The sequence below is a fragment of the Harpegnathos saltator genome, unplaced genomic scaffold (assembly GCF_003227715.2).
Source record: "Harpegnathos saltator strain DR-91 unplaced genomic scaffold, Hsal_v8.6 scaffold0, whole genome shotgun sequence".
NCBI lineage: Eukaryota > Metazoa > Arthropoda > Insecta > Hymenoptera > Formicidae > Harpegnathos > Harpegnathos saltator.
Genome location: NW_020229871.1, coordinates 255,684 through 268,454, shown reverse-complemented (window position 1 = coordinate 268,454; position 12,771 = coordinate 255,684). Strand labels below are relative to the sequence as shown.

General features: G+C 33.1%; 1 protein-coding gene across 13 annotated transcripts in view; it reads right to left on the bottom strand.

Moving 5' to 3' along the window:
• Window positions 1-12,771, bottom strand: part of Ars2 (arsenic resistance protein 2) — a 73,778-nt gene that overhangs the window by 58,502 nt on the left and 2,505 nt on the right. For all 13 annotated transcript variants that reach the window (XM_025307217.1, XM_025305517.1, XM_025307834.1 and 10 more), the window contains exons 5-7: window positions 11,654-11,720; window positions 11,301-11,548; window positions 11,037-11,209 (exon numbers count right to left, since the gene is read on the bottom strand). In XM_025307217.1, coding sequence (XP_025163002.1) covers window positions 11,037-11,209; window positions 11,301-11,548; window positions 11,654-11,720 — 488 coding nt within the window. The remainder of the gene's footprint in view (window positions 1-11,036; window positions 11,210-11,300; window positions 11,549-11,653; window positions 11,721-12,771) is intronic.

The window sequence follows — 12,771 nt, the reverse complement described above, 5'->3', positions numbered from 1 at the left end:
TTCGTGTCTTACAATTATGGAACACTCTGTATATGCCGCGATGGGCGTGATAAACGTCAAACTTTCCGCGGTTATTTAATATTTATTATTAAAAAAACTGTACGAGATATCGCTAAATCGAAGAAGACATTTTTGTTCCTCTCGTTTAGCTCTACGCCCCTATGGAGTTGGTGTGTTACAATTATGAGACAACTTGTATACAGGATGTCCGGTAATTAGCTGCCAACCTGAAGTGTGAAGGTAGATTGGATTAAGACAAACATAAAAGTCCCATACCGTTTTGCGAGATTTACAATAATTATCGAGTTATTAATTATAGAAATTTGACGAATGAGCGCACGCTGAGATAGATAATTGGAGAAGCATCGCAGTGTCTCGGATCACAGCGCGGCCCAGTTGACCTAGCAACTGTTGGTAGCGTGCGGCGAGATGTAAGTGCGGTGAGATAAAACACCAATGGCGGCGTGTTGTCCTTCTCGCTGCGCACCGGCAACAGTTTCTGAATCAACTGGGCCGCGCTGTGGCCTGAGCAGCTGCAACGCTTCTCCAATCATCTATGTCGGCGTGTGTCCACTCCTCAGATTTCTGTCATTAATAACTCGATAATTATTGCTAAACTCGCAAAACGGTGTGGGACTTTTATGTTTGCCTTAACCCAATCTACCTTTTTTTGTTCACGGGAGGGGGGGAATCCTCATGGATACTTCCGTCCCTTTTGGGGAAGAGCGGAGGTTATGCCGGACTCTTACTGGCTAAGGCCCAGTTCCACAAAATCAAGTTTAAACCGTGATTATCTGAACTGACGTTACATTTAACGGCATGGTTAAACTTATATCGCGTTCCACATCATGTTTTTAATTGTAGTTTACTTAAACCTATAGTCTGTATGAAGAAACAGTCAAAGACTTCTCTTTCTTTTCAAATGTAGAATATGATTGGTTGTTGCTAATAGTGAAAAGAGAGAAAATTGAAATAAGTTGGATGCTATGACATCTAGTAGAGAACAATATATCTGTTTCGTATGAAGTAAACACTAACCAACATTAATATTTGCTGTATTTGTACTTATTATATAAGTATTAATTTATTAAAAAGTGGAAGTCCAGTGTTAATAATAATCAATTAGTTTATATTATTGATTTGATTGCATTTATCATATAATAATTGACTTTTATATATAGTTTTATATTCTGTTTTAGAATATAATCTATCGAAGCAAAAAACCCAATATTTTAAATTAAATTTATATACTTACTGTTCTGTTTTATGAGAAATTTCATGCTCGATTTCTGCTAGAACTGGAATAACAGATTCTTTTGATAATCTAAATCGTGCATGAAAATCGACATTATCAAATTCTTCCAAATATGATGGTCGTCTTATTCTTATATTTCTTGTCCGTCAATAAATTAGGTTTTCAAAATCTTCATCTTTAGATGAAGATAATATGTATTCTAAAGCCATATCTCTTTGGTGTTCAAACGTTCAAAATATTTGTCAACTGAACTCCAAAACCGAGATAGTCATAAATTTTTTTCTCAAATTGATGGTACTGCAGTGTTAAATTTAGTTTAAATTCATTAAACGCCCAAAGTTTTGAGTTTAACTTTAACTGTGAGAAATCAACGTTAACCATGGTTTAAGGCAGTTGTGGAACGCAATTTTTCGTCTAAACTAGGGTTAACGAGTTAAACTTCGTTTACAGTAAGTTGTGAAACCGGGCCTAAAAACCCTCTGGGGTGCCTTCCAGGCGAGCCGAAGTGGGGGAGCTAGGGGAATCGCGCCAGCATTCCTTCCTCAGCAACTCAATCTACCTTCACACTTCGCGTTGACAGCTAATTACCCTGTCATATAAGTCATTATCAAGAGCGGTACTTTCTTTTCGGTTCATATGTGAGTCATTATCAGTGAATTAGTTAAGGAAAGAGGATAGTATCACTCAATTACCAAATTTTCTTTGGGTAAATTAATCATAGCACCAATTTTTAATAAACACTTGATCATAATTTAATATTGTGAAATCTAGTTTAAATCATCATTCTATTTGAAAAATAGTCTACATGAAAAATAGTGGATTATAACCCAAATGATACAGTATTCTGATTATTTTGGTTTCTGGTGAATGCTACAGGAATTACAGAAGTACTTCTCGTTTTTATGCTAAGCGATATTCTAATCGTTGGCATTCAAATGTTCATAAATAATAAATATCAAAAGAAAATCTCGAATAAAATCACTACATTATCAAAGACAAAAAATATGCTTTAAGACAGTCTTCTTCTTGCCTTCATTAGCCGGATCGTCCGCAGATCTTGCCTTCATTAGCCGGAATATATCTCAAAATAAGAACTTTTGGCATTATATAACGCCTGTTGAACGTTTAACGAAAAATTACAAGAAACAGAACAATGTGTAAAAAGTACGGATTTTGGCCCATCGTGGGGAATGAACAAAACATATAATTTCTATAGGATTTTGACTTTCTGAACAAGATGCCGTCGAGTTTTCCTCTAAATCGCGGGGAATATGTTCAAATCCGAGAATTTATCATGCAATAATCGAATGGCCCGGGAAGCCTTTGCGTAAACTTTGAAGCTATGAACCATGAAAAAAGGAGGGCGTACTAGGTGGCGACGGGAACGCCGTGCGTTCGGGACATGCATCTTATTTTCGTTCCGAAGAGAGAAAAATATCGAGAGCGCGGTAGTTCGCTAGCCCGGGAATCGAACCCGGGTCTTTCGCTTGCCGGGCGACTGCTCTAAACCACTGAGCTACCTGACGCTCCACACTCAGATTCGGTTTAGTCTGTTTTTAGTCAGTTTTAATGATAACATGTTTTGTCAAATCCAAGTGGGCATAGTTAACATTGTTACTGACATCTAGAAGTGCGCTATAAATGAATAGATTGGTATCTGTTATAATTTTATACATTTGGTATGGTTGCAAAATGTGAAATTAAAAGAATATAGAAATTCAAAATAACGAATCCAATATGGTAGACACGAAAATCAAGAAATCAACTTATTTTCGTGAAACCTGGTGACTTACAGCTTTTTATGCGGCGAAAAATAAAGGGACGATTGACTATCTAAATGGTGATTTATAAGATATTCTTCTGAAATAGTAAGCTTGACGCTCTGAATGATAAACTTCACTCACAAATGTAGTAAAGTTTCAGCTCAAGAATGTCAAGCTGACTATCAGAGTTATGTCGTATTGATTACCCTTCATTTTTCTCTGTGTAGGTTGCTCATTTCGTATATGCTTTTAGGATTCAAGTCATATTTACCAACAAACAAAAAACGAACGATAAAAAAAACCAAACTAACGAAACCAACAAACAGAAAGCGGAAACTTCATGTACTCATTTATTCAGAAGTAAACGATTGATGCTGATTTTCCGTGTAACTGTTTCACGGTTTTATCATCTGATTAACCATCTCTGAGTGTGTCCATGTTTATCATTTTTACCGTTATATTTACAAAAAAAAAATACTAATTTATTCGTTCAGAAATAGACTATTACTTTACATTTTACTTTACATTACTTTACATTGGAAAGGTAGTTTTTCGTAGATATAAAATTCTGATATTTTTTTTGGTTATCACTACTTATAGTCTCAGTTCAAGAAAACTCAAATTTTATTCTTAAAACACTTATAAAAAAGTTGGGCGTTAAAGGGTTAAACTTTACAACTATTGGGTCTGGGAAAAAGTTCGTGACGTTTTTCCCGATAGATGGCGTCAATTGCAAATAACTCAGGAAACACAGATTGTAGCGACACCACTAAACGCTCGTTGGAAAGGTGACACTTCAGGCGTTATTTTGAGTGTATAAACATCAGAATTGGTGCAGTGGTTGGAAAGTTGTTTGCGTTTGAAAATGGAGAAAAGTAATGAAAAATTGCGCTATATATATATTTTGCAATATTATTACGACAAAGAGAAGAACGCTGCGCAGGCTTGTGAAAAAATTTGTGCTGTGTACGGTGAAGGTACTTTATCAAAATCTGCTGCGCGGAAATGGTTTGCTCGCTTTCGTTCTGATAATTTTGATGTGAAAGATAAGTCACGCTCTGGTTGTCCAATCACTGAAAAAGCTGATGAAATTCTTGAAAAAGTCCAGCAAGATAAGCATATCAGCAGTGTCGATATTGGTGTGGAGCTAGGCATTGACCACAAAACTGTTTTGAACCATTTACACAAAGCTGGCTACAAAAAGAAGCTCGATGTATGGGTTCCTTATGAGTTGAGCGCGAGAAACATGATAGACCGAATTAACATCTGCGATGCGCTGCTGAAACGCAATGAAATCGAGCCATTTCTGAAACATGTCATAACCGGTGATGAAAAATGAATCACGTACGACAATCGGAAGCGTCAAAGATCGTGGACAAAGGATGGTGAGCCGTCACAAGCGTTCGCGAAGCCAGGATTGACGCCGAAAAAGGTGATGCTGTGTGTGTGGTGGGACTGGAAGGGAATCGTCCATCATGAACTACTTCCAGTTGGTCAGACGATTGATTCTCAACTCTACTGTAGACAACTAGAGAGATTACGCCAGGCAATTGAAAGAAAACTGCCAGAATTGAATAATAGGAAAAGTGTTGTCTTCCATCATGACTACCCATCACACACTTTTTTTATGACCCGTCAAAAATTGCGAGAGCTTGGTTGGGAAGTTTTGATGCATCCACCGTATAGTCCAGACATAGCACCCTCTGACTATCACTTGTTCCGATCTCTGCAGAACTCTCTCAATGGAATTAAGCTGGTTTCAAAAGAAGCCTGTGAAAACCACTTGATTCAGTTTTTCAACCAGAAATCACAGTTCTTCACCGATGGCAACATGGCTCTACCCGAAAAATGGCGAAACATTGTCGATAATAATGGAGCATATTTGGTTTAAATATATTCATTTTCATACTATAAGAAAACCAGTTGAATTTTACTAAAAAACGCCACAAACTTTTTCCCAGACCCAATATTATTTGAAACATTTTTGTCAAAAATGCATTATTTTCGAGACATTCGGTGTCTAAATTAAAATGGAACGCTCTATATAAATGTTACATTCATGATTATTCCTAGATCAACAGTTTTTTTATTAATAAAACTAATAATACAGTTTTTTTGTTAATGTTTTATTAATTCCTCCAGTCATTCTACATGTAAAAACATACTTTATTTTACCCTAATACGTTTTTAATGTAAAATATAAAAAATCTCATAAAATATCCACATCTCGATAATACTTTAATATTTTTGTATTAATAATATTAATCTTTGTTTATTGATGCATTCAATCGGTAATCGGTAAAATACAATTTTATGTATCTTTATAAGTGTTTTAGAGCCTATATATATAATATATATAATAAGCAAAATGAATAACATGCACGATACTCCACAATCAACTGTTTTGCAGATATTAAGAAAATTTAAATTTTATCCTGATCACATCAATTTACTCTAGACATTAAAATTAAACATTTAAATTAACGTTAAAATTACCACGTTCGCGACATAGTGACCCACCGGTGGGTCACACACTATGAAACATTGCAATGCTTCTAAAAGTCTCTGTGTGTATCGATATATCTCTATATATCATAATTACGGCTACATGAGAAATGTATCTATGTACTAGCAACATGGTTTGTCGATCAGACAATTATAGCAAAATAAAAAAAATTGTGCGTCCTTTAGAGTGAACCAATGGATTTATTGATTCAACGAACGTCGCGAACGTGTTAAACAATTTTGCAAACAGATTGCAAATCTAGTGGGCGCAATATATAATGTGGGGGCGGGAAATAGAAAGGGAGAGGAAGGAGATATTAATTTTTGTTGTTTTTTGACAAAACAATCTTTACGAATGTAGATAGTAAACCATATATAAATCAGTATAATTCACGATATTGAACAGAAAATTCTCATTGGTACGATTTTATATCATATCAGAAGCTACGGTGAACGTTTAGTACAATATTATTTTTATCATGCTTTCTTTTAATTTATTAACCACATTTTCTATGTGCTTACGCGTACACGCACGCATAATTCTCTTAAATTTAGTAATTTTCCATAACACGTATGCATGCACGCATGCATGCACACATATGGTTAAATTTATATTAAATAAAGGAACAAAAAAGTAACGATTCGTTACTTTTTGAATAACGATGACGGGAATAAGTTACTTTTTTCGGTAACGAGTAACGGTTTATCTGATTATTTTTAAAACATAATTTTCAATTCTGTGGATGTATGCGTACATGCACACGCATGGACGCACGTACACAGGATGAACAAAATAGTGTTACAAATTTTTATTTCTAAAAATATTGTGTCTAGAAAAAATTGTTTTAAACAAAGTGCAGTATCTTAAGGTGGCCATAAATTGATAAGTTATAGAAATTTTTGTAGGCAATGGTTTTCAAAGCATTTCAAGATTATTTGAATTTTTTCAATGAAAATGGATATTTTTTTTATACCGAGTTCTGAAAGACTGTTTAATTTTGCATAAAAAGATGTTGATGAAAATGTCCCAAAACCAATAGTTTAGAAGATATCCATAATTTTTAATCAAATTAGACAAAACTGAAAGCTGCTAACTACTCAAAAACCTAACTTACTTAACCTAATTTATTTATTTTACTTAATTTGAGAGTGCCAATCAAGCAATTATTTTACACATTTATGCCTAAGTTACATCACAGATATTATAAAGGATCCTAAAACCTTTCCATGCTAGAATCACTATGTGTATTGAAGAAGATCGTTATTTTGAACATTTATTAATTTAAAAAAAGAAATATATATACTTCTATCTTAATTTACTAAATAAATACTAATGAATCTTATTTTACTAAACTAACTTATTTTACTAAATAAATACTAATGAATCTTATTTTATATAAAATTTTTATAAAATTTATATACTTTTATATAGAATTTTATATTTAAAATAATAATTTATTCCTTTTTTAGAAATAAACACATGTGAAAACACAGCAGACAGAATTTGGAGTTATTAAATATTATGGAAGTGATGCACTATGAGATTCTTATCTCTACTAATACATAAATGTGAACCTGCATATAGGATTATCTTTTTTTTATGTCTCTTATTCGTTGTTCTTGATTGATTTGACTAAGAAAGGAACATATGTACATGCATGAAAGATAATAATCACTTGATAAGTGCTCTTGAATTTAGGTAAAGTAAGTAGATTAGATAAGTTAAAGTTTTAAGTAATTAGTATTTTCCAGTTTTGTTCAGATCGATTACAAAATACAGATAACTTTTAAACTATTGATTATCGAACGTTTCCACAGATACATTTTTACATAAAATTAAAGTCCTTCAGAATCTAGTATAAACAATGTCCATTTCTATTGAAAAAAATTCAGTTAATCTTGAAATGACTTTGAAAACCGCGGTTTATAAATATTTCTATAACTTATTAATTTATGAGATTAAGATACTGCACTTTTGTTTAAAAGTTTTCTCTAGAAACAATATTTTTGGAAATGAAAATTTGTAACACTTTATTTCGTTTACCTTGTATAAATCCCATTTTAATTTTTTTACATAATTATCTCCTAAACTACTTGCTATTCGAAAAAATCTTATGGAAAATCTTATAATGAGATTCTTTTTCTTTTTTTGATGCAAGAGTCTCTAAAATCTCAAAATAACTTTTATCCTTTTAAAAGAACTATATGTCTCTTTTTAACTTTAGTCTTATAATCAATTCCAAAATGAGTTCATTGATTTATGACGTATGAATCCTGCAAAATTATTTATGATTAATGAAAGTCATTTAAAATCTGTCTTAGTTGAACGGTCCATCTTCTGTGTTCAAAAGGATGATATTGGATATCAATACATTGGTCAATTTTGTTTCTGAATTTACTTCTTCTAAAGTTGTCTGAATAATATTTCGGCAGATCCATGATCCGGACTCTCATATACTTGATATAGGAACAAACGATAAGAATAAAAATGATAGTCTTAGTATTTTGGATTATGTTGGATATTAGTATTTTGGATTGCAGTAAATCATGACACATTGTAAGAATTATTTATCATCCGAGCGCTGGTATAAAAATTCAATGTTATCGCTGCAAATGTGAGATAATCTGAATTTTTTGAACAGTGCGTATTAAATCTGTTTTTCCTCCGAAGAACTTCTGAATTAGTGCAACTAGTACAACAAGTTAAAATGGAAACGAAGATGAGTTAGATTTTTTCTCACTCTAACTTGTTGCCTTAATGCAGAAGTTCTTCCAAAAGGAACAAACCAATTGTGCTGTCGCAAAAATTTCCGCTGAGTACGAAGTTCATAATTATGAAACACTATAAGTGTAGAATGGCGACAGGCTTGAAAATTCTCTCTCTTTCCTCTCTTCTCCTTTTTCCCTCTCTCCCTCCTTTCTATCTCTTTCCCCCTCCCTCTTTTCCTCCTAGGCCGGGATGGTGGTGGCCCATCCTGTCACACAAACAAAGACGGCCTGGTCGTGAAATGGTGGTTGAGGCTTCGACTTCCCTCTTTCCCAACCATCATAGGCAGGGCGCAAGAAGAAAAAGCGGCGGTCAAAGACTCAGAGCTTTCCCCCTCTTTTCTTTTAGGGACAGACGGCGTCCTAATGCCAGAACAAGGGGCCTGCTATTTAAGGGCATCCGGACCTCTAAAAAATCCCTTCGTTATGCTACTCGGGAAGGTTTTAGGTAGGAGTTTGATATAACCCCAGACTTTTCCCCGGGAGTCTGCGGTATCCAAGATGGATTTCCTCCTCAAGAGAAGAAGAAAAAAGAAAAAAGTAGATCTCATCAAAGCATTTTTTAAATATCTAAAATAATTTTTTTAAAATAACATTCTTTAAAAATTGTTTTTTGCATAAGCTGTTCCAGAAATATAAGGCTTCAAAGTTTATTTAGATACTAGTTAAAAACAGGACTTAATAATCTTGCATATTGAGTGTTGTCTGTTGAAAAACCTAACGGCACATATCTTTACCACCAAGTTATCATTGTACAAGCTATTTTTGTCATGTCAATTATTTCGGATGAGCTGTAATCTTTCATAATAAATAATCTGATGAATAATCAAAGTATGAACTATGAAATTTTTAAATAAAAAACTGTTTATGTAATTAGTATATGTATTATATATAAATTAGTAGAATGGTTCTAAATAAATTCTGGAAATGCAAACATAAGAACTTAACATTTAGTAAAATTTTTACAAGATTTTAAAATTTATACATCAATATTAAGTAGCACTTGATATATGCACTTATAAGGAAATTGTTTCTCACCGACCTTGATAGGCTTTGGATATATCGAGCATTAAAAAATATTAGAACCATATATTTTTTTAACTGCATATTTTAACGTAAGAGTAGAAAATCTTCTCGAAAAAACGACATTTCCATTATTTCTTAAATTACGAGATATATGAAAAATGTTTCATACAAAAGTTATAAAGTAATTTATATTCTTTGAAACGGTCTACACAAATTAGAAAAAAAAAGGAATATTTTTAACAGTCCCCTCTCTTTCCCTCGTTACTTTTACAAATTTTTATATTTTTGCAAGGACGAAAATTGAAGAGCATTAAATATGAAAATCGTAACAGTTTTTTAATTATAACAGCGCAAAGTTAGGCGTTTTCTACGCCCAGCGCGGCCTATAGACGCTCCACGGCAAGCTGTGTGCGTGGGAGCTGAGCGATAACGTGTCTCGCGCTGACTGTCGCAATGGCGTCGTGGCGCTTTGACGCCCGCGCGACGGTCAGCGCGAGTTGCGTTACCGCTCAGCTCCCACGCACAGCTTGCCGTGGAGCGTTTATAGGTCGCGCTGGGCGTGGAAAACACCTAACTTTGCGCTGTTATAATTAAAAAATTATTACGATTTTCACATTATGGTAGAGGACTTTTTTATTCTTCTCACTTAGCTCTATGTCCCTACGGAGCCCGTGTCCCAAAGTTCTGAGACATCCTGTATACTAAATTACCAAATAACTTATCGAAAATATGAGCAAACTTTTGCACTCATCCAATATTAGGTAAATGCAAAAGTTTTAATTAGTCTCTAAAAATACATGGTCTCAAAAATTAGTCTCTAAAAAATACGATTAATCCAGTTTTATGACAACATTTATAAATACAAGTGCGTATGCATATACGCGCATGTATGCATGTTAATATGCCATTGGATGATAGAAAACAATAGCAATTATTTGATAAAATGAGAAAATATAGGGGAAGTGAGTGAAAGGGAGGGAGAGAGAAGAGAGAAATTTCTTAGTTAATTTTTTGCTAAATCCATAAAAAAATTTTTGTACCCACCTTATACTAAATTGGTTACGCTAATGTAATAGATGTCAGTTTGTTAAAAACTATGTACCATATACATATGTATCATACATTCATAAATATATATACGTTTATGCACATCATATACATTCAAACACATCAAAGCTGCGAGTGCAGCCTGAGAAACAAATTTACTTTACATGCGTGAGTACTAAAAATTGGAAAATCAACTTTTCTCTGCAGATTCTGAGGATAACACTAAGAGATTTCAAGATTTACCTCTTAATACAATTGACCGCAATGAAAAGCTTGCGCCAATATTACATGATAAAAATATTATTAAATTTTTTTATAATGATTTTAGTTTATGAAATATTTTATTCCAAAATTTGATAGACATAAAAACTTCAGATAAGAATATTGCGACATATTGCGAGTAATTGTATATAATCTGTCATCAATCTAATGGCCCATCTACATAGGTCGCAACATGCAAAACGCAGATAGCACGATGCAAAAATTGACCAATTATAGTCGAATGTAAGGAAAATGATCAACTATGATTGATTAATTTCTGCGTCCTGCGATCAGCATTTTGCGTGTTGCGATCTATATAGATGGGCCGTAACAGTTTTGTATGTACTTACGTCGCGACACTACTGAGCTGCTTAATGAGTGAAAAATTGTATAAAATATTTAGAGGTACATACGTGACTTGTCATTAGCAATCTCTTCAACGTCTTTATATTCGTCGTTTTCCTTTATTTTGGCAGAATCAAGTATTGCATTTTTGTTTATTTCCGAATTAGGGACTTCCATGTTGATATTCTCACAATTTTTAAAGGCTTTTTCAACTTGTATATCATCCATTTTATTTTCGTTACTGAAATAAACGAAACAAAAATAATTACTAAATATATTATTAAAATGGGTATTATTTATTTAATGACTTATTGTATAACATTTTATAATACCTTTTCTCGTATTTCTTTTCAACAACAGATTTACTCTTATTTTCTCCTTTCTCCTTCGAAATATCTTTAGTTATTGTAAGCTTGGGTGGTTTAACATCCAAGATTTGCAAATCTTCCTCTGTACCTCCTTCCAGTTTAATAACTACTGCATCCAAGAGACGAAGCAAAGCATCCGCTTGATCAGCATCAACAGATACTTTGTCTATTTCACCCAATTTTAGCATCTCCAGAAAAACCTCCACCCGTTTCTAAAATAGGAAAAAACCGAGATTCGTTAATAATCAATGTTAAGCATATTTGTTAATGATAAAAGATGAAGATAAATGTTATAAATATTAACATCACATCTATACCTTAAGAGCTGACACTTGTTCATCTTTCCTCTTCACTGATTCTTCAGGATGATATTTTATTTTGAACCTAGTGATAACAAAAAAAATGCAATAAATAAATGCTCACAACAGAATTAATAATTTCGTCGACATATTACATAAATCTTGAATTAAAATGCATATACATAGAGCTCAGTGATGCTGCTAATTCTGTAATTTAATAAAGGTAATGCGGATAAAATTAGTCTTTTCTTTTCTAAATAATACGCATATGCGTTATGTATGTAGATGAGGTATGTAAACTAATAGAAGTATTTTAATAAATCATAAAATCGAAATCAAATATCTAATAATTTACTTTCATTACGTGTAAATGTGCATGTATATCCATATAAACTGAAAAATCCTATTTTAAATTAATTATAACTCCGTGTATACGGGAATACACATGTAATACAACTTTGTATAATGTTAAAAAAGTAGTAATCTGAAGAATAATTTCAGGATAAAAAAAGAGTAATCTTAGTAGAGCATAAGTCGAAGGAAATAGTCAAACGACAGAATGAATTATTAGTTATAAATTTCAAATTATTACGTAGTTATCGCCATTAATTTCAGCTGTAAGTTCAAAATTAGAACATTATACATCTTTTAGTTAAACACGAATTAATATTTACAATTTATATATCCGTTATAATAGCGAATGTCTTAAATATGTTCGATTGTATCAACATTGCCAGTTACAGTTACAGTATGAAGCCTCACCTGTAGTTATATTTCTACTCGCATTTGGTTTTCTTGTCGACACAGAGTCTTATTATAAAGACAGTATAGTACTCAAATGTGAAAATAAATAACGGGTTTAGAACGCGGCCTATACGCGAGCATATTTGGGCTTTGCGCGCCCAGCTCACAATTTATTTAGCTACCTAACAGGCACCTCATGTCTTCAGCGATGCGCGAAACGCGAAATGTATAAAATATCGCACGAAAAAATAAACGAGCGAGATGACCAGTGCCCAAGGTATAAGATGATGGCGGCGATATGCTGTAGGAATAGACAGAGCTGGTCATATTGTTTGGAATTAACTACAACATTGTGTCTGCAATTTATCAAAAATTATCAATCGTCCTTTATC